We start from the raw sequence: 22379 nt of genomic DNA, 5'->3' as shown, positions 1-22379 counted from the left end.
ATATTTCAGCATTTCATCCCAAAACAACTGTTGCACTTCACTATGCTAGGTTAAGTCACACCTTGTAAAAACCAACCTAGTTGGAGATGTTTTCTGATAAAGAAAGATTATATTTTACTGTTCAGCACCGTCAGGTAACAAAACTAACTACTCAGCACTCAGTACTTTGAGTAAACTTTGAGTACTTATACTTGAGTGGAGTTATCCACCTTTTTCCTGGGGGTGTACTGTAGTTACAAATGTGGGTGAAACTTTTGGTACAGAAATGATAATAGCAAAAACACGTTTCTTCCAATGATTTAAAGTGATTTAGGAACAGCGAGTGTTATGTGAAAGGAATACATTTTTAGTTTAGCAAGTACTGTTTGTCATTATGCAAAGTCCCATTAAAACAGAAAGGACTGGAAGTCGTATAAATATCATGGGGGCTAAGGAATAAGATAGAACACTACTTTTACATAGTAGATTTTAACCAAAGTTGCTGTAGGCCTACTCTTACTTGAGTATGATAGTCTTGTTCTTCTTCCTCTGCTGTTACACCTCACTGTAGTAATTTTCTTTACATGGGGGGGCTCCAAAATGCCAGCAGCCCAGGGGCCAAGGTGTGCAAAAAAGAGGCTTTTTAACTTACTTCCGGCTAGGCCCCCTCTGGGCCAAGGTAAGAGTGTCTCGTCCATCTTTAATTCCAGTAATTGCCTTATGCCATGCCTTTTAAGCTTTTCGCCAGCAGATAATAGTAAAGTTCAATTTAGTGTCCTGACAAACTTTCCTGTCCTGCGGCACAACCTGACGCAACTTGTTTTTCCGCTTTATAAAAACCCGCCCCAGAGTTATTGCTTCAGACGACTGTGATTGGTCAAACCTAATGCAAGTTGACTTGACAAACAAGGTGATTGGTGCTCTCCCACGTCAGTCAAATTTCTCTCACAGGTACAGTCGGGCTCGAGGCAGGTCAGCCACGTTGGCTGGTTGTGTTTTATAGGGTGTACCGTGGAACCGGAGCTGTCTCGGTTTTTCACCACAATACTCCTGGGTCTGTTCGTAAGTTTAAACAGTTATTGCGCAGTGGCATGGCTACTGTACTGTAATGTCTTGAATAAGGAAGTGATTTTGTTTACTCCAACTGCACAGGCAGTCAAAAAATTTGCCTCGAGATTACTATCAGATGTGATATTTGGAAATAATACGACTTTTTTTTCTTAATTAAACAGAATGAGTGCTGTAAAAGTAATGTTTTGAATTGTACACACAGGCAGAATGAGTGTGGGTTTCATAGGTGCGGGTCAGCTGGCCCACGCGCTTGTCAGGGGCTTCACTTCAGCTGGTGAGTTCTGAATCATAGGATTTTACCTTGTATGTTTACTGGCCTGTTTTTCAGATTTGACGTATGTTGCTGATGTTGATTGCAATCAGACACTGAAATGATTTCTTGAGGGTTTTTTTCCTCTTCAAGGTGTGATTGCCGCCCACAGAATCACAGCCAGTTCCCCGGACACAGACCTGCCCACAGTACAGGGGCTGCGGGTGGGTACACAATCAGGGATGGTTAGGTCTATCAACAATGATCCATTTTATTACAAATACTTCTAGTGTGTGTATTTGCAAGTATGAAACTTACATGTAATGTACTCCTACAGTTTTAATCCAGTTGAGGGCTTCTTTATGTACCTTATACAGAAATTGGGCATTAATTTCACCACCAGCAACAAAGAGACAGTCAGCAAAAGTGATGTCCTCTTCTTGGCTGTGAAGCCAAACATCATTCCTTTTGTACTGGATGAGATTGGACCAGACATAGAGGATCGTCACCTGATAGTTTCCTGCTCTGCAGGTGTCACCATCAGCTCCATAGAGAAGGCAAGTCATATCATAGTCATCACAAGGCTGTGACTTTTCATATGAATTATGATTATTCTGTTTTTATAAGACTGTTTGCTCTAGACAGTGTGCCACTGAAACCTAGGGATACATATAGATGATGTTATGGATACAATGATATTTTACTATGCACACAGGTAGTATGCGCATGCAGTTCAAAGGATGAAAGTAATTCATTTCTTGCTCTGTTCAGAGGTCATAAAAAAAGGATAAAGGCAGCTTTAATTTTATTGCTTAAAACTATTACAAGAAATTTCTTCCACTACCCTCTTTCATGAGAAGAACTAGACTAAGACAAGTTAAAATAAATCTTTGATGATAAAAAAAAAAAAAAAGAAAATTAAGTTGGAGGAGACTGTAACTCAACTAAAATAATAGTGCTGGACTTTGGGACATTAAAAATCCATGATATTTCTCCACGATGTAAACAAGGTATCTCTGCATTTTCATCCGTATATTTGAAAACAATTTAAGTTTTGATTGTGTATTTATATTAGTGTTTTACATTGATAGTAATTGTACAATTTGGCTTCTTAAATTAGTTCTAAGAATTAAAAACCTTAATGAAAAGTAAAGAAGAAATGCTAAGACTTTTAGCCACTAAAACTGGACTCAGTTGTTTTTGAGCTGTCGTCAACTAAACTTGACTGAAACTATAAAGGATACAAGTGACTAGAATTCAACTAAAATTAAAGAACATTTTAATCTAAAAATTAAGACTAAATTCAAAATAGCTGCCAAAATTTCTGGATAAGTGTTACCAAGTGAAAACTAAAGATGCAAAAGGTTAAAATATAGAAAATGAAAATTAAATATAAAACAAAATGTAATAATTAAGAGAATTAAAAATGCAAATTAAATATTAGTATTTGTCAAAAAAGACATTAAATACTGCAAAAAAATGATCATGAGTGATAAAACAGATGTACTTATTTAAATATAGTAATGCACACTATTGGATTTGCCCATGTTTGATAATCCAATATTTATAAACTAATTGTTGCTAATAGCAATAGTTAAATGTAGTTCAGATGTCAGACCTAGTTCAATACTAGTGCAGCACTTTAAGAGCGTGAATGGTGCATCCCACTGATGCAAAATATACCAGAATTCATGCAATATCTGCATCTTGCAATTATGTAATCATATATTAATTTTCTGCAAGAAATGGATTACTCCTTACAATTAGCTCAACTTATTATGCTTTTAAGAACAGGAAAATACACTGTTGATTTTATAAGTTGGCCTAAATATGTGTGCTATAGAACAAGATAATTAGTTGTTTCATGTGACATTATTTTACTCCTAATGCATTGTTTTTTCTATACCTCTGGGCTCTAGATGATGGTTGGTGCCTGTGAAATCCAGACTTATTGTCTTCCTTTTTAACATTAGAGTCTCGCTGTGTTTCTAAGCTCTAACCTCAGCATTCCCTTTGGCAGAGCTATTGCATGTTGTAACATGACATGAAAATCTAAGCTCAGTGATTTGAAACATCTGTGCATTTCCATTTGATCTAGATATGTTGCTTTCAACAAATCACTGCAATGGCAGATTATCCCAACACAACCCAACAATTCTGTCAACTTTCTAAACTTGGATTCATAAAAGTTTTTAAAACCAATCTATGGAAGCCAATGCTCTTTGAGGTCCACTTTTCATTCTTGTCTCTTAAGCAAACTTCACTCAGTACAATGTTATCCTCCACAGAAGCTGCAGCAGTATCGCCCTGATCCAAAGGTAATGCGTTGCATGACCAACACTCCAGTGGTGGTGCGTGAGGGGGCCACTGTGTACGCCACCGGCAGCTATGCGGAGGTGGAAGATGGGAAGCTACTGGAGCAGCTGATGGCCAGTGTGGGATACTGCACTGAGGTGGAAGAGGACCTGATTGATGCGGTTACAGGCCTCAGTGGCAGTGGCCCTGCTTATGTAGGTCATTTACATTTAGAGGGGTGTGTTTTTCAGTGTTGCCATACCAGTAGCAAAAATAATTTTCAACTTCCAAATATTTCATCATCCTAACCAATATTATTGTGGCCTTCTAGGCGTTTACAGCTGTGGATGCTCTTGCTGACGGAGGAGTAAAAATGGGCCTGCCCAGGAGATTAGCTGTACGCCTTGGAGCCCAGGCACTACTGGTATTACCTTTTCTTAAAAATATTTGTAAATTATGAGCTGTTTTTCTTTGTGTGTGTTATAGGGGTGGGAGAAATACAATGTTTCTCCTACCATAACGTGACCTCCCATCACTCAAAATGAAACGCACTATTTACTTTTCTGTATGTACATAATTTAGGCTACTTTTTTGGTTTCAGAAAGGTGTCTGTTATGTCTTAATCTGTCTTAAACATAGTCTCTGCTCTGCTCACATGTTCCAAGAATTAATTTTCATCTTACACACGATTATACTGGTTGACACATTCCCTCTGTAGTTCGTCCATGATGCAACAGCATCATAAATTGTTGCTGAGCCTCTACCTCAAGATGTTACCTCTGCTTCCTTTTCTTTTCTCAAGTTCTCTGAAATATTAATGATATTGAGACAACTGTTTAATCCTGACTTTTAATATTTTAATTGGCACACAGCTTACAATAACCAAAGGCTATGGATGCTATAGACCATTACAGTTTTGTTTCTGCTCAGAAAGTTTCCTCTTTTTGATGATCTTAATGAATTATTATCCACTTTTATTAATAACGGAGGGGGGATCGATCAGGGGTCGACAGGTGACTTTAAATGTGTAAATGTGTTTTCGGAAAATACATAAAATGAGGAACCTAACAAATAATCGCATATCAAATCGCAATATCGGGGGAGAAAAATCAAAATTAGATTATTTTCCCAGATCATTCAGCCCTACTCACAACAAAAACTGATTATCTTGCCTTTCAGTTGGGGTTTAATTGCAGTTAAATATGCATTTGATGACCTGACTGTAATGGAAACTCTTACCAGCCTCAAAATAAAAAAAGGAAACTTGTGAACCAGGCAGAACGCATGCCAGTATGTTAAAATCCTTTACATTTATTAAAACGACTATAACTTACTTTATGCTGCTTGTTGAAATTGAGTGGCTGATAAAATTAGTGAGTGACTAGTAGATTTTGAATCTAGAGGAGAACAGAAATCTCCAGCAACACTTGTAGTTTAAAGAACAACTTTAAGTTGCTCTCCTCATCCTCCATGCACCTTGGAAGTTGGTGAAGGTTTTCCAGATTTACCCACTTCAGATTTTTGAATCTAGAAAGCTGCTGTGGCAGGGTGGGTAGCCAAAAAAAGTTAATTTCCAACCCTGTATGGTAGGCTGTGATTTTTTTTATTTTATGAAGTGCATTTTTGGGATGCACAATATTTGATTTTTGAAGATACCTGATATGCTGATATTTCCAAACTCATTTTAGCCAATACAGATGCTGATGTACACACCTTTTTCGTTGTAAGAAACACACCAAGTGTCTCCTCTGCAAACAGGCTGAGTCAAGTGGAGCTAAGAGAGGAGTAGGGAGGTAGTAGTTGTTTTACATTTGAGGCTTCATTAAAAAATATTTGGGGCTCATGTTGGGCCCTAGGCAGCCACCTGTCCTTGATGGTACTCTTGTAGTTTTTACCAATATTCAAGGCCAATATATGATATATACAGCTGATATATCAGCTATAAATATCAGCAGAAATTTTCATATCCGCCAATACTGGTATTAAACTTCTAAGCTTATATCTGCCAATACTAATATCATGCTGATAATATTGTGCAGCCCATGTAAATTTACTTTTAAAACAAACAAGAAAAGGTTAATAAAGTTTGTTTGTTTTTTGTTAGGGTAAAACAACCCATAACCTCACCCTATCAACCAAAGTAGTTCCAGTTAACCCCCCTAACAGACAATTTAAAGGGAAATGCTGAAATACTAATAATTGTTATCTGAACTCATGATATTTATCAAATAGCTGATGCAAAATATCTGGTTTTTGAAAATTTGCTCGCAAGGCAGTTCTTTGCCAATATAACTCACGCTTTCACCATTTTAATAACTTCTCATGATGGTGATTATGACATGAATGGATGGAAACATGATCAAATGCAAATCTATTGCAGTGATTAATCCTGCATTTTACCTTTATATGTGTATTTTTTAATCTTCAGTTGAATAAATATAATCTATCATTATATGTTTAACTTGCATGAAATCATATATGACTGTATTGTGATATAATATTTATTGTAGGCCACATATTGTATTGTGTATCATATTGTGAGTCCCATCCTGTAACGTTTTATGATTTTACTGATGGTAGATGTGGTTTAAATAAGAGCTTTTCAAAGTTTTCCTGTGCACGCTTTTGTAAAAGTTTTGCCACTTTTATTCTCATTATAGCCATCCCATAGAGGAATCATTTTCAGAATGAGATAGTCGTCACTCACTCTGGAACATTTCATTCTTAAAACAAAGATTGAATGAGCGCTGTCCTTGTAAAAGAAGTATATCTATTCACAGTTATGCCACTTCACACCTTCAGTCTACAGAGTCTAGACACAGTCTGTGTTAGACTAATATAAATCATTATTTGTTTCTGTGAAGGGGGCTGCTCGAATGCTGTTAGACTCAGAGCAACACCCTGGGCAGCTCAAGGACAACGTGTGTTCACCAGGGGGCGCCACCATCCACGCCCTACACGTCATGGAGAGCGGCGGCTTCCGCAGCCTCCTGATCGATGCCGTGGAAGCGTCCTGTGTTAGGACGAGGTAGGTTGATAAGAAAAGTGTGTGACAAACAAACCAACAAATCATATTTCCTGTCACAAGTAAACACAGCAAATGCTTTTAACTAAATTGTCATATTCAAATGGCCACAGAGAGATATATTTCTTTTGAGGTGTATAATTCAGACAGTAGATGGAGCTAAATGCAAGAGAGTATTGTTCTCTGGTACTAATTACCTAATTACAAGAGTATTACCATGCAACCATATTGTGCTAAATATGTTTCAAGCAATGTTTTGAATTTATTGTTATTCCTTCCCTTGTTTCAAAAGAGAGCTTCAGTATGTGGCCAGCCAAGAGAAAATCTCTCCTGCCGCCATAAAGAAGACAACTCTGGACAAAGTGTTACAGCAGCCAGGAGTGACTGCAGAAACTGTTGGAGTGAGGTCTCATGGGATCAAAATGTTCAATTATAGTAACCCCAGGATCAACAAGAAGTGATTGTTTTTTATTCACATTTGATATAAACTTGTGTGGTGTTCTCTGTCAAATCAGCAGCATCATCAGATGCAGTATAAGCTATAAACAAAAACTTGCAAATTATTTTTGAAGGCCAACCTTGTTGGTTGCGCTCTTCAAATACATATTATGAATTGTTGATTTCGTTGACTAAAACATGATGTTAGTCGATTTTCTTTTTTCCATGTGGAAGACCAGACTAAGACTAGCTAAAAATAGATCTTAGATTACAAAAACTGTGATGTAAGTAGGTTTAGTTTTTGTCAAGGACACTTAAACAAGACAAAAATGTTAGTGCTGGACTGTTAGACAGTCAAAATTCATGGTATTTCTCCACTGTGCATAGAATTAGGAAAAACTAGTGGTGTGAGGCGATTAAAAAATTGATCTAACTAATTATAGGCTTTGTGATTAATCGGATATGTTGATCATTTGAAAAGGATTGCATAACTGGTGGATTTAGAGATAACTAACAAAACAATCAGAAAAGGCATGCATCTGAGTGGCATCAAAACTTTCTACTAGCTTTTGAAACAGAAAGAGTGGAGACCAAAGCAGATTGTCCACTCACTAGTTAATCTAGGATGGTGTAATCTGTGAATTTTATCCAAATTAAGAGCACAGAATTATTTTTCGAGTTCCAATCTAAGTTACAAAGCTACTTTAGCCAGTTGTGTGATGGCATCAGAGTGAGTTTGATCAGCACACATTTTTAATAGCATTTTACCCCCTGTGATTAATTAATAGACATTAATAGAAAATTTTGACAGCACTAGTAATAACACAGAGTACTTTCTTCAGTGTATTTTAAATGCAATACCGTATTGATAGTGCAGTAATATGATTAATTTTACAGTATGGTAAATTAGGTTAAATAGGCTGAAGAAATTGTTTTGACTCGAAGTAAAGACTAGACTACAAGGACTTTTTGTTGACTAAAAATGGACTTAACTTTCAAAATAAAATGAATGTGATTTGACACCACTTTCCAGTTCAGTTAGTGGGCAAAAACACTGGGTAATATTAATGGGTGACACTGAGTTTAAAAATCATGTTTAAATCAGTTATTTTGGATGGTGGCGGTGGAAAAAGTTGGGTTTTATAAATAACCGTGCGATTTACTGTAAGGGAGAGAAGCACGACCCATGATTTTCTGGAAGTGGTTTTATTAAATTTGTGCATGTGCTGTTCACTTTCTGTAACATTCATCTTAAGCTGTGTTTATACTGCAACAAAACTGAGGTTATTTTTCAAGCTCTTTGTTAAATAAACATTTTTTACTGTTCCAATTTTATTCGTATGAATGATGCACTTAATTTAATGAGCGCGCTTTATTTAGTTGTATGATGCTGTGAAATTAAGTCACACAACTTGTAAAAAAAACAAGCAGCAAATTTTTGGTTAAATGCGTTTTTTGTTATTATTGTGAGGAAAGAGGAGCCCTCATGAATGAAGGCACGTGACCAAACACGATGACGTCTGGCTTCGATACAAGAGAAAGGAATCAACAAGGAGAGCACGAGCTGGCGTTTGGAAGCGCTCTCGCTTCTGTCAGTGAAACCGAAAATTTACTGCCTCAGGTGTTTGCTCATCCCGGTGACTGTGTCAGAAGAGGAGCTTGACGGCGGTTACTTCATTTCCTTAAGTCAGGTGGGTCTGTAAACCAAGCGGAGTCGGTTGTGTTGTTATGCTGAGTGTGCATGCCTTCGCCTCGCCGCTGACAAGCTGCTTTCGGTTAGCTTCACGGGCTAGCATACCTAGCTTCTTACATCCAAGTTGGTCAAGTTGGCTGGATTTAGGTAACAGTTTGTTTTCAAAATAAGTGTATCCGCCTAATTCGGTTTCACGTATGACTGGAACTAGCATGTTGGGTGTTTATTTTGAAAGCGCCAACCGGAAATGCCAGTGTAGCTAACGGTTGCTGACAGCTGTCGGGTTTCTACTATGCTGAGATGGCAGCTAATCTTTTGTACACACTCATGAGCCGCGAATAAAACGTGTCATTACAATTTTGGTTTTGACAAAGCGCGGCTGTCAGCCGTTTCCCGCGCAAATATCGAGCTCCCACCTCGAGGAATGGCTGGTGGTGTTATAATGCCACGGTCATAGTAAGGCTGAGCAGTGAGCACGGGGATTTCCTCGCTTGCTTGTTTTGTAGGCGGGGGAGTTGTTTGCCACTTTCACAAGCGGCGCGTAGAAAGGTTGGAGCCCCGTGGAGTCGCGGAATGTCAGAAACTGTCTGAGGTTGCTTTCGTGATAATTACTTCACACAGGCATTGGGTGTCCTCTGTATCCAAGCGCTTCTTCTTTCTGGTTTGTCAACTCATGTGCTTCTTGCTGTTCAAACCTGCTGCTTCATCACCTCGTTGTGGAGAGGAGCAAGCGCGAGCCTAGACAGCGGTTTAGCGAGATCAGGTTGGATTTCAGTGTTTTCTTATGACATTTCTGTCAAATGTGAATGTGATTGTTTGTAAACCGGAGCATCGTGCTGATCTTTTCATTTGGCTTTGAATGCATGCATTGATTTAACCTTTTAGGAAACGCTTCTTAATGACGGTTTCGTGTTGAATTGGTTCACCTGAAGTGACAATTCATTTAACCACTGTAACAATGGCAGTGCCAAACCAAAGCTGCGGACCAAGGCTGCAACATCCCAGCCAGACCCTTAACCATTGTATTTTTTTTATTATCAAAGCAAACAAACAAGCAGCAGCGGTATTTTTATCGTGCTGAATCATCACAATGATGTATTTAGACGTTCTCAGAATCCACCCCGAAATATGGCACCACCGGACAAAGGTCTGCTCGCTGGATAAGGGTCGATGTTTATCAGCAAGCCGCCGTTATTATTATTAAAGGGATGGATCGAAATGGTGCTGATCTGTCGTGCAAGTCAGTCATCAAGCCGTGAGCATCAAGTGATGACCATCATGCATTTATCAATAGCCTCATCTACATTCAGCTGAGAATGTGCATTTTATTGCAGTGCTGTCATGATGTACATCAACAAACGGGCTGTGAGTACATTTAGACTAAGTGCTTAAGTGTCAACTGCGATGTCAAATCCATTTTAAAAATGCATGATAAGCAATATATTATGCCTGTGTTATAATGGACTCATGCGATGAGTGGTTGTTTAAATTGGGTCATGTGTAATTATGGGATGAATGGAAGTTGAAAACAACATCATATTTAGAAGCTATATGGTGTGGGATAAATGGAGTAAGCGTGCTGCACACACCTTTATTTCTGTGACTGGATAGTATCCCTGGTACTATAAGCAACAGGCTTGCTTGTGACATTATTCACCCACTATAATGTGTAATTTCTTTTATTTTGTGCTGGCAGATGCTCTTGTTCCCTGTGTGTGACATGATGAAATTTGCTGCCTATTAGAGTGCACGCTTATGGAGGGCAGGTAATGAATTATCCATGGAGAATCTCTGTGCAATTTGAAAAGTCACCTTGGAAACTGTTGAGCATATATTGGCGGGGCTAAACAGATAGAAGTTGCCCATTCTTGCTCAGATATCCAACTTATTTCATCATCTCTGTTCATGCGAGCAGGGCATTGAAGTGTGTTTAGCAGACAGGCCAGCCCCACATCAGAAGCTCGGCTTTGCAATAAAGCGTAATGCCCATCTCTGCCTTTCTCTGCAGGTAACCAGAACAGATGAGGGCCCATATAAGAGCCCGATGGGGCTGGCAGTGGTGTGTGGATGGAGACAGGGAGTGGTGGGGCTCAGCTCTGAGATTTATCGCCTCCTGCATTGAGGTAGCGATGATAAAATAAGGCCGGATACCATAGAGGTGAACCGAGTGCACAACTCATACCCAGTGGCGTTGCTCAGAATGGGCAGGCGGTGGAGGGTAGAAGAGGATATATGAGGTTGATGAAACACGAGGCAAGACTTTACACAGCATAGACTACAGTCTGGCCACCAACACCTCTGCATGGCCAACACAGCTGTGCCTTGGGAGTAGTTACGCCTATTCAGGACAATTAATAGCCTCAAGAAATGAACACAAATGTGGGATTTGTCCACAAAAGTGCTGCTTAAGCTGCACAGGGAAATGGGAATGCCTGCAAGGAAGGGAGAAAAAGATCAATATAGTTTTTTTCTCCCCTTTTTGCAATGGGGAGGGAATGTTGGTGATGAAACCTCTTGCAAGTGTAGTGCGGATTATGATTGCTTAGCATTGCGATATGCCCGCTCCACTTCTCAAAGTAATACTTTCATCCAGCAGACAGGGTAGCAAGTGTGTTTGATGAATTTCTGTTAGGAACTCGAGCTACACTTGGCATGTTCATTACTGCTCTCTGTGTGTTCATAATTTAGATTAGCCAATATCCGAGCGAACATGGAGAGCATAAGCGGAGAGCCGTGCACTTGCTGCTGTTTTTCATGTAACCTACTTTTATCTTGGCTGATTAATGTTTGAGACACATCAGGGGTAAACTGACATTAAAAAACAAGCGTTTAACTGTGTACATGTTTGTGTAAGAAGCCAAAGTTTAAAAAAGAATGAAGGCAGTGAATGGCGGAGGGGAGAATTTGTTAGTTTCGGTTCATTTTTGAGAGATTAGAAGACAAAAATAGGCAGTTCTTTTTGTGTTGTGATCTTTTCTGGGTTGGACATGTACATATTTTCTGAGGAGGTTACAGATTGTAAGATGAGATGATCCGTGTAACACACATATTAAGAAAAGAAGCTCAGGCAGATCATTAAACTGGCGTCAATATTTCCTATAAAAGTTCTCAGCAACTTTGATTCTTATATTCACACTTTTCAGGGAATTCATGCAGCACTTCCTGCAGAATCCAGCAGTCACAATTCTAACAAAGTAAAGTTAGTACTGGCACGATGTGTAATCTAATCCTAAGAAAGCAAAGTTTTGATTTGTGCAAAAAATACTCCTGAAAGTGACTTAAATAAATAAATAAAACCATCCCAATCACCTTGGCTGAATAAAATCTGGGTTATTCATTAGCTGAAGCTGCTGTGGTACATCAAGTGAGCAGTTAGGGGTTCATTTTCTTGGAAGTTTAATTTCTGCTTGTCAGTGGGTGAACACACCGGGTGTTACTGGGATAACAATTGTTCTATTACTCTTAAAAATAATCATTAGAAGTCATGAAACTTCAAGTAATTTTACATTTTAATTCAGGACAAAAAGATGCAATGTATGATGAAGACAGTGTGGTACAGAGGTATAAGAATATGCGTGTTTGGGCTTAAATGCATGGTTATGAATTGAGACTGTGTTACTGAGTGGCATAAATATGATATTAATATAATATTTAGGGACAGTGAGTGTGAAGCTCCATTAAATATCCTGTAGGCAGACATCATCAATCACTCGCCATAATTTGAGCTGAGCGGTGGCAGTGTTATTAATAGAAATTAGCATCTTTGTTACTCTCAGGTAATAAGTCTTGACTGCTAACTGCCTGCATTTGAATCAAAGCAATCCACAGGAGAAACAAGATGATGAATTTGTTTTCTTTCTTGTCTTTATTCAGTGAAGCTGCTCAGCTCTGTTTGTTTGATGGCCTCATCACAGAGTTGTGTTTCAATTGAAGAGAATCCACCTCGAATCAGAACAGCGCAGGGGCACAATCAAAGATGTAATTAATTCGGAGTTGTTTTACTTTAAATAGCATTAAAATGTGTTGAACAGCTCAAGTTTAGCCATTTGTGCTGCAGAGGCTGTGTCTAAGTTCTTAGGTCAATGCAATGTGCATTTTATATGTATGCAAGCGCTGTAGTAAAGCTCCTGGATATTTTGCCAGTGTGTGGGTTGCCTGCAACCCTTACTTCCTCTGCCAGTGCAAGGCCGAAGTATCAAGAGCTATTCTCTTCCTGTTTAATCAAGTCCTCCAGGCAGATACTGTGGAAGGCCAATGAAGTCTCTTCTCCTGTCCTACTGCTTATACCAACAGAGCATCTCTGAGTGTAAACAGCAGCTAGTGAGCTCGGAAAATGATTCTGTATGTATCGAAACGCTGGTTAATGCAAACCAGTCTAACCCAAGTCCCTTTAAATAAGCCTCACATTATCAGTGACTTCAGAAATGCAAAATCCCTTGAGGGCGGTGATTCATGTTTTCACTTTAAACCACATGAACTGGATGCAAATTCTAGACATAAATGTGCCACATGCTCTTCTGCAATCATATAACCGACAAGGTTCCATATGGGGCTATTTCAGAGCCAGTATTTTTCATAGAGCATTATGTTATGCTGTCTATTTTCTACTCTGTAGGTAAAATTATGAAGATCACATTTATTTTTTTAAACGTGGAGTACTAAGCAAAAGGAACAACATAAAAGTAATGCACAGATTTCTCTCTGTTTCATCACCTGCTCAAATAGTTCGTGTCAAATTACATCTAGCAAATTCTAAAAGTGATGATATATTTTATTAATTATTTTGAGTTGTGCACTTTTATCATCCTGAGCTACTTGCAAAGCATTCTGGATCACTCAAAGCTTGAATCAGAAAGAACTTCAGCTCATTTTTGTCCCTGTTACATCAAATTTATCCACAAAACAAAAAAAGTTTACTAGTAAAAACACTTCATGGAGTGCAGTTTTTATTGAACAGAGTTCTCAATTAAGGAGGAGATGTAAGCCACAGGGGGAGGCAGAGCAGAGTGTTCTGCTCCTACTCAACTTGGAAATGTCTAGTTGGACCACACCGTAGGGGTGGGCAATATCTCGAGATTTTAATCTATATTGATATATTTCTATAAGAGATATGAAACAGGACAATATCGTTATATCAATATAATTAGTTTTACATTAAAATACTTAGACGCGAGTCGCCATTTCGCCTACTTCTCTTGACTCTGTGTTGCTCTTTGTCCTTCCTTGCCTCCTTTGCCCTCCAAAACTTCACGAAACTCAAAAGCCCACGGCTCCCTCCCCCTCCGAGACCTCACGAAAACTCAGAATCCTTGAGGTGTTGAGCCGCTGGGCCTGGCCTGCCTACGTTTTTTTTCTCACATATTTCCTGTTTTGTGAGCTTAACACAGAGAGCAATATTTGTTACATTGCCCATGTCAGTTTACTTTGTTTATTAAAACAAAATATTTGAATGTTCAGGACTCAGGGGCTGTTCACAAGAGAAAACACTTTTAATAGAAAGAACTACCAATCTCAGAGAAAAGCTACTTTGTCAGATGTAGTAAATGTTATCTCTTTTTACATTTTGCTTATTTGCTCTGCTATATGTATTTTTTTTTGCAGAGAAGAAATTTACTTTATATATCTACTTATTACTTTACTTACTTTACTTATAACTTTAATAATTTACTTTATTTTTGATTTGATTTATTTAATACTTTATTAATTTATATACAGGTAGTTTCTTTTCATGTAATAAATGCACATGTCAACCTATACAACTGGTTCAATAAAAGACAGCATTCAGTTCATGTGGATTTGACTCAAAACTGAATCTGTTTTTATTCCTTCTTCACGGACTAATCTATTGAGATATAGCTGAAATATATTGAGATATACATTTTGGTCCATATCACCCAGCCCTACCGCACGGTTGAGGAAATCAGGTGTTTATGCTGGGAGGATGGAGGGGGAGCTTGGACAAGAGAATGTTGCAGCTGAGGGCAGAGAGTAAATGGGGTGCATCCCAAGGAAAAAGCAAAAAACATGAATGGGGTACAGCAACAGAACGGCAGATTTTAATTATCTACAGATGTTTATGTATAATTATTATTATATAATTATGCTGTCAAAGTCTCTAACACTGTCTAAATAGCTTGAGTATCTAAATAGCAATTTCTGTAGCACTTCTCAGATAGCGGCAGTCTTTGTATATTGTCCAGTGTTTACATGGCATGGATAAACATTTCATTGAAGAGATAGTGGTTTTGTCATAGCAGTTGTCATGACAAGGCACATCACTGTGAGACTACAAAATCTGAAGACTTCCCTGGTTTTGAAAACTGATGGAAATATTTTGATATAAGTTTAGAATTTGATAGTTAGATTGGAAACATGTTAGACTGCTTTAGGGACTGGCTCAGGTTCAGAAGTCGATGCATAAGCTGCAGTCATGTAAGTTCTAGCTTTATTATGTTGCATGTAAACTATTTGTATTCACTATGATGTAAAATTAATTACAAACAGTATAAACTGATTTGAAAAAGTCAACAGTTGTGCATTTAGTAGTGGCTGAAAAGTCTTAAACAGAAGGTAACTGCACGTATAAACTTGTTGTAAATTCTTAACAAATTGAGCTGCCACCAACCAGGCCTCTTTGTTAACAGCAGATAAAAAACTAGCTTTAGAATCATTTAAAATAAAAACAAAAAGTTGATTTTTTTAAAGATTTATTTTTGGGCCTTTATTATATAGAGGAGGACAATGGATAGATTTGGAAACAGGGAAGAGAGCGGGGAGAGATGTGCGGGAAGTGGTGCCACAGGCCAGACTTGAGCCCGGGCCACCCGCGTACGTGGTGGGCGCCTTAACCACTCGACTACCAGCGTGCCCCAAAAGTTTATATTTTTAAAGTTATTTTGGTACCATTCCATAGTTTAAGAAAAAAGTCATAACATTTTATAGTGTAGAAATTTAGATCAGTCTTGCTGATAATGCATATGGCTTTTTTGCTGTAAAACTATTGAAATTACAGTCATTCTAGATGTAGGTTCCTAATGAAAGATATGTAAGTAACAATCAAGCTCAAATGTTTACACCAAGGCTGTATAGTTAAATACATGTCTAGATTATACACACAGTATGTAAATCTGACTGCCAGGGAGTTTTCAATCAAAACAGTAACAGAAGATGACGAGCTGCTTTGCTCTTTATCGACCACCATGGATTACCTCTGTCGCTGTAATTTGATGGTTTTAAAGTTGCTGGTATTCAGTCCTTGTTTAAATGCACAGTATGCAAATTCCACCAATGAGGGCTCTGCATCAAAACATTAAAATAAAGATTGTGGTTGTGTAAATTGTATTGTAAACAGTTACCCCCCCCGCATTTTACTGGTATCCTTTTTTTTTTTTTTTTTTTTTTAGAGACAAGCTATGCACCCACTCATTCAATAAGATTTTTTTTTTACATGTCAGCACAAAATGGAGAAAATTTCTGCAAAACTCGGTCATATTGGACCCATTGATCATAGTTTTATGTTTAAAAATATTGGGAAAAATTCAGGCACAAACGGGTTTAAAAAAATGAACACTTCTCCCACATCCACTGCTATATCTTGTTTAATTGGGGATTCTATTCAATGAAACTGAACTCTTTAAGGTGTACTTATTGAACAGTTAACCACTGTTTTCGTTTCATGAATGAATTTCAAATATAAGGGAGAAAGGCTGTTAAAAAGTGGCCATCCTAGTTCGTGCTGCAAGCAGATCTTAAAAACATTGTAGGACTGCTGGAATGATGAAGGCTACATATTATACCTCAAACATCCCCTTTATGTTCCTTTTGATTTCCAAAACCATGAACCATTCAGATTTTTAAAAAAATAAACAGTTTGTTGGGAAATGAACTCAGAAGGAAGAGCTGCTAAATCATTGAGTAAAATTCAAATGTAACTCTCCTGCATGTCCCTGCTAATGTACAAATTGCATGTTTAATTGAATTTTTAAAAATGTTCAGTAACATGGGATGACCCTAACAATTTATTTTAATCACCAATTCGTTTGTTGACTGTTTTCTCAAAGCATCACTCAATTTTAGGGTCTGTTAAATGTTGGAAAATGGGGGTAAGGGGGGTAATTCCATGCTTCTAAAATCCCAGAAGAGTGTTGTCGAATTTTAACAAGGACACATTGAACAAGCTGGAATCAGAGGGTTTAAACTGTAAATAAAATTAATTAGAAAATAATTATTTGGCAGTGAATTTATTAGTGGAAATGTAATTGATAAAATGTGCTGCTCCTGTCTTAATCTTGATGGCCTCATTTTTGCTGGTGAAAACAATCTTAGAGCGATGTAGAGTCTGCTGACAACAGTTTTAACAAGTCAATTACAGTCCAGGTCAGTCCTTCCATAAGATTTTGGATAAACGCTATTTTGCCCTGAGCCTCCTCTGGTCAAAAGTATTGGCTCAGTATTTCCCCTCTACTACAAGCGTATCACATTTCCCTCTGAAAGCTGCTGAATGATTCCCCCTCTCCCTCTTTTTGTCACTCTTATTTCACGCTCTGAATACTTAGTAGTTAATAGCTTCCCTCCCCTCTTCCCATCATACCTTCCTCTCCTCTCACACTGACACACTTGCGCGTTTTTTTTTTTTCCATACACAAGTTTACACCAGTCATCCAGTAACTCCTCCAGAGCTATCACAGGAGTCTGATTTTTAATTTGCAGTTAAATGGCGCCCAGCACATGCAGCTCGCCTGATAATTGACTTCACTCAGCTGAAGGGAGGAATGATTAGATCTGAATATCTAGGCGATCTTTTCAACTCCAAACTAGAAGGGAGGGAGTAAAAGTAGTGCCTCTGATCAAGCTTGAAGTGTTGGGAATTGCTATTTATGGCGTACAGGGTGACGGGGTTGGCTGGTTGCATTAAGTATCTCAACCCAGCGAGAGCAAGTGGACAAGAGGACAAATAAGCCCAAAGTATGAATTAATGAGCCAAAGCATGATGAGAAATCAGTGACATTTCTTTTGTTTTTCACTCTCATCACGTGCCTTTCAATGTCTCTGTGGTTATCTCCTTCTTGTGGAAAGTCCATGATAATGGAGAGGGAGGCTACAAGTCTGTTACATTATTGATCAGGGAAACTGAATAGGTGATCATACTGGCTTAACATCCAGCTCTCTTCTTTTGTGTCGTGTTAATCATCTTAAATGGGCAGCTTTGTGTGTAGACAGTGGTTTGAAAACACCGCTAAACCACTCTGATCATAGGCGCTGGTTCTTGAAATGTTCAGTAACGTACAGATAAATAGAATTGTCACAATATTATCATGATACATGTTGACACAATACTTGTTAAAACCTGATATTGACACCAGAGCAACAACAATAAAAGTCCTATAGACCAGCGGTTCTCAACTGGTCAGGCATCAGGACCTACCACCTCCTCCTTGATAGAAATCAAGACCCAGATTTTAAAAATATTTGTTTATTTCAGTGTTAACGCTGTCATTTCACAGCAACACAGTTTCAGGTTCAAATCCCAGTCTGATAGGCCCTTTCTGTGAGGCATTTGCATTTTCTCCCCCGTGCTTGAGTGGGGTGTCTCCAGGTACTCCGACTTCCTCCCACGGTCAAGAAACATGCTCATAGGCAAATTGGTGACACTAAATTGCCCGTAGGTGTGAGTGTGATAGCTGGTTTGTCTCTATATGTCAGCTCTGTGATTGACTTGCACACAGTCCAGGGTGTACCCCACTTCTCACCCAATGACAGCTGGGATTGGCTCCAGCCTCCCATGAACCCAAATGGGACAAGTGGTGTGGTTAATGGATGGATGGATATATAGAATGAGAGAAAGGACACTCATGACGCTAAAGGCACTCAATCCTTCAATAAAACATCAACCCACGTTTCCCCTTGTTTGGATACCACAGCAATTCAAACAAAAGTCCCTGGCCCCGTATTTAAGGTAATTTCCTGTTTTTGATTACAAAAAAGCCACAGATGTTTAGTGTATAATTACCAATTATGCAGTCAAAGTCCTTAACACTGTCTTAATAGCTTGAGTATGTTGGGAACCTTTCTTTGGTACAGAAACATTGCCAACATATGTGAACAATCTAGACAGCGCTCTGGCTCTGTCTTTCTCATCACAGCTTTGGGTTTAAAGTATCACTGGAGCCCAGTTTTTCACGTTTGTATACTTTTTAATATGGGTCATCAGATTGTCAGCCAAATACCCAACATCCAGGCTAATACGCTACACTTCTGTCTGTGTTTAGTTTTACTGTTAACTGATAAAATTTATGAATTTAAGAAGTGCACTACCCTTGCTTCTCCTCTGGCTCTGTTTCCACTCTCCTCAGTCGTAATCTTAATCAGTCTAAATGTATTTGTTTTTTAATTCATTTATTTTTTTCTATATAATTATTGCAGGAATCATATCTGATGGATATTTTTCTTATTTGCTTTTAAAAGTATTCCTTAGAAGCTCAAGGAGTTCTGTTCCCCATTAAGGTATTCAAAATTTTTAGTGTATTTTGATTTTTTTTTTTTTTAACTTCTTCAAGACCCCAATATTAGAATTATACAATCTCTGCTGTTTTAATGATTGATAATGTTGAAAAGTACCAGAACCTAGAAAAAACAATTCTATTTCATAAGACTGGTGAATAGGGGAGGAATGAATCAATCAAAAACTGCAGGCACTTTTTGGTATTTTAAGACAGATTTTTCTGGTATTGGCTGCCAAAGACTATATTTGATGTTGTGGTATTGAAAGGGGTGTTAATACTAATTGATTTGTAATATTAAAAATTATTTATAAAGTTCAAAACTGTGGTTTGGCGGCAACCCTATTACCCACATTTGAGAAACCTACCAAAGCTCCTTTTGTCTTCCCATGGCTGCACAAATCTTGCAGATCTGGACTGGTCATAGCAGAGGGATGAAATTTAAGCTATGAGCCACATGGTGTGTTATTCTTTTGGACTGAAATGCATTGTTTGCTGTGAGATGATATTCAGATGTTAGTTTCACAGACCAGTGTTGCCATTGTTGGATGCTGCCTGTGCTTTCATCAGCATGCACCTCCACTGTCTACTTTTATTCACTTCATTAGCAAGCTGCCAGTGCCAAGCGCTCGGACACTTCTTTTCAGGAATTGATCATGACAAGTTAAATTTCTGTGTGCTTGTGCGGTTTTGGTAATCTGTCTCCGCGTGAATACATGTGCATGTGATTATCTGTGTGATATAAAATATAGTGTCATGTCTCAGTAAAGCCTGCGCCCTGTTAGTCCTCCCCAGCCGTGTTTAGTATTCAGAGAGCAGGCGCTGTCGTAATCTGGATTCTGAGGCAGGTTGCTGGGGTTTTTGTTTGCTCTTATGGCCCTGATAATCTTGTTACACTGCTGTCAAGTGGAGCTGGCTCTCCCTGCAGCCCTGAACCACCATGCGTGCCACCTCGAGTACCAGAAATCCACCCCCGTCCTCCCCCCACTCACAGCCCCCCACCAGCATATACCGCCATTTTGAGACAGCCGTTGATGGAAGAGCCTTGGATGTATCCTTGAAGAATCACCTCCTGAGCATCTTTATTCAGCCTCCCGCCCCCGCCCCTGTCTCCCACCCCCACCTTAGGCAGTGAACGACAGTGATAAATATTCATCAGGGGACACAGTGCATGGATGCCGGAGCCTCAGTTCCCCCTCAACAAAGGGTCCCCCGGCTAATGGTGTCCATCCTTGGCAGCCCCCCTGGAGAGATCCTGTGGAGGGGATGAGATCATTAAAGCATGACACGGGCTCAAGGCCGGACCTATCATGTCACATCAGCATTTATCCCACCACAGTTTTTTTTTTTCCCCCTTGAGTCTCAACCTAAGCCGACCCCACCTTCGCGAGCTGCCCTCTATAGATTTAGACGAACACAGACAGCTTTTGAAGGTTGGCCGGGTTGCTCGCGTCGTGTTAGTTCAACTTCACAACTTCCTAATTGGCACCTTGGTTTTGGTCCTTGCTGAGATCAGTATATTTTTTTTCCCTCAACCTGTTCTTCTCAGGCTCCTCTAAATGTGTCGAGCATGCATTTTTCACAAGGCTGTTTGCTCTCTCTTTCTTTCTCTCTCTCTGTCTCTATCTGTCTCTCTCACCATCCCCTCCTTCTCTTTCTCTGGGTGACCACACTCAGCGATTTCTCTTTCCTGTGGGTGTGATGTCTCTCCTACACAAGCAATCAGCTCTGATTTGTCAGCGTTCTTTCAGGCGATTCATAAAAATTCAGCAAGCACCTACAAAAGACTTGTGTGTCCCCGTGCTCGCTCCCTACCTCTGCTGCCCCGGTGCTCCAAGCTTAGCAGCTTTCTCCTCCTGCTCAGTTTGCTAGGCACACAAATCAAACCTGAAATTATTATTAGACATAAAATGTGTGCCAATAGCTATGGCTGGGAAATAAAGCCAGATATTAAGATATATCTACACATTATTAAAGATATGATGGGTAAGACAGTATTGTTTATACCAATACAGTTTATGTTAGGTGAACATAACATCTGTGTCCTCTGGCTTTATCTGGCTATTGGAGAATTCAGTGTAGTGACGAAACTGTTACTGGTTATAAAAATAGCTGTAATAAAATGCCCCCGTGGTTATCGTATGTATTGTGATAATTGGCTTGACTATTTGAGGTGAATTTTAAAAAGCACACAAGTCAACTCAAAATAAAAGAAAATGGTGACACAAGATATCACTGCATCTCTCCTGAAAAACTAAAAAAAAAAAAAAGAAAAAAAAAAGAACTCAGACTCTGGGAGTAGCATGCACTCACTAGCTTTAACTGCTCTTCATCTGCTCAGATCATTCATGAAAGCGTTCTCAAACTATAGTATGTCCTCTTAGTTAAAGATACTAATCTAGTGCTGATATTCACGTTGAAATAGTCAGAATGAACGTTAATTAGCTCACTTAAGGAGCTGAAAGACAGTTTTATTGTGATGTGTTCAGCGTCAGCTTGGACAACTGACAACTACAGTGTAAATATACTGTCATGGTGTGATCAAATATAACGTCAAAAGAACAAAAACTCAGGTTTTGATAAGAAAGTTGAATAAACTCATTTATGTGGATAGAATTTTAATTGCATTTTCAAAAATATGAAATAGAAAAACCTGAATTATTCATCACCTTTTAAGTTTTTAACTTGAGCTCTACTCAGATTATACCACATCTGATAAAAATGGACTGGTTTTATCTTTACACCAATGATAGAAAAAAACCCACTAGTGTTGATAAGACGAAGTTTGATTGGAAGCTTTGGGTTGAAAATTCGACTTGTGTATCTGTGTATTGGTACTTCTCTATCCTTTCAAATGTAAAATAAGCAGATACTGTGTAGTTTAAAGAACATGGTATTAAAAGTACCTTATTACCAAAGTACCTTTGTTAGTGTACATTTGGTGAACTTTTCACGTTTACTTTTAACAGGTCAATATTTTAATGTTTTTACAAATAAAAAGGGTTTATTGCCATCTGCTGCTAATTTGATTTGTACTGCACTTTCTGTTATGAAACCTTATGAAATTATTGCATGTGACGCATCAGGAGTAGTGGTAACCATGATATTTTCAGTCACGGTAATCATGAT

General features: G+C 38.6%; 2 protein-coding genes across 3 annotated transcripts in view; both read left to right on the top strand.

Moving 5' to 3' along the window:
• Window positions 1-920: 920 nt before the first annotated feature.
• pycr1a (pyrroline-5-carboxylate reductase 1a) lies at window positions 921-8393 on the top strand. Of its 2 annotated transcripts, none has more exons than XM_041816970.1 (8): window positions 921-1041; window positions 1253-1324; window positions 1454-1524; window positions 1678-1857; window positions 3589-3810; window positions 3927-4019; window positions 6460-6623; window positions 6913-8393. In XM_041816970.1, exons 2-8 carry the CDS (start codon window positions 1258-1260, stop codon window positions 7079-7081), a joined length of 966 nt encoding a protein of 321 aa, XP_041672904.1. In that variant the 5' UTR covers window positions 921-1041; window positions 1253-1257; the 3' UTR covers window positions 7082-8393. The 2 variants fall into 2 exon arrangements, with proteins under 2 accessions (XP_041672904.1, XP_041672905.1); XM_041816971.1 differs by having other exon boundaries at window positions 937-1033.
• A 217-nt stretch (window positions 8394-8610) lies between these two features.
• The window catches only part of LOC121503455 (transcription factor MafG), a 31538-nt gene continuing 17769 nt past the window's right edge, over window positions 8611-22379 (top strand). The window contains exon 1 of the mRNA XM_041777876.1: window positions 8611-8749. The gene's annotated coding sequence lies outside the window, so the exon portion shown is untranslated. The remainder of the gene's footprint in view (window positions 8750-22379) is intronic.

This window comes from Cheilinus undulatus, linkage group 21 (assembly GCF_018320785.1).
Source record: "Cheilinus undulatus linkage group 21, ASM1832078v1, whole genome shotgun sequence".
Classification (NCBI taxonomy): Eukaryota; Metazoa; Chordata; class Actinopteri; order Labriformes; family Labridae; genus Cheilinus; species Cheilinus undulatus.
This window is presented reverse-complemented; position numbering and strand designations above follow the sequence as displayed.

Bases quoted from the DNA above. Each gene is read 5' to 3' on its own strand.
- pycr1a (XM_041816970.1), top strand. From the start codon at position 1,258: ATGAGTGTGGGTTTCATAGGTGCGGGTCAGCTGGCCCACGCGCTTGTC. The intron at 1,325-1,453 runs GTGAGTTCTGAA...TTCCTCTTCAAG, and splicing joins CAGGGGCTTCACTTCAGCTG to GTGTGATTGCCGCCCACAGA. The intron at 1,858-3,588 runs GCAAGTCATATC...TATCCTCCACAG, and splicing joins CCATCAGCTCCATAGAGAAG to AAGCTGCAGCAGTATCGCCC.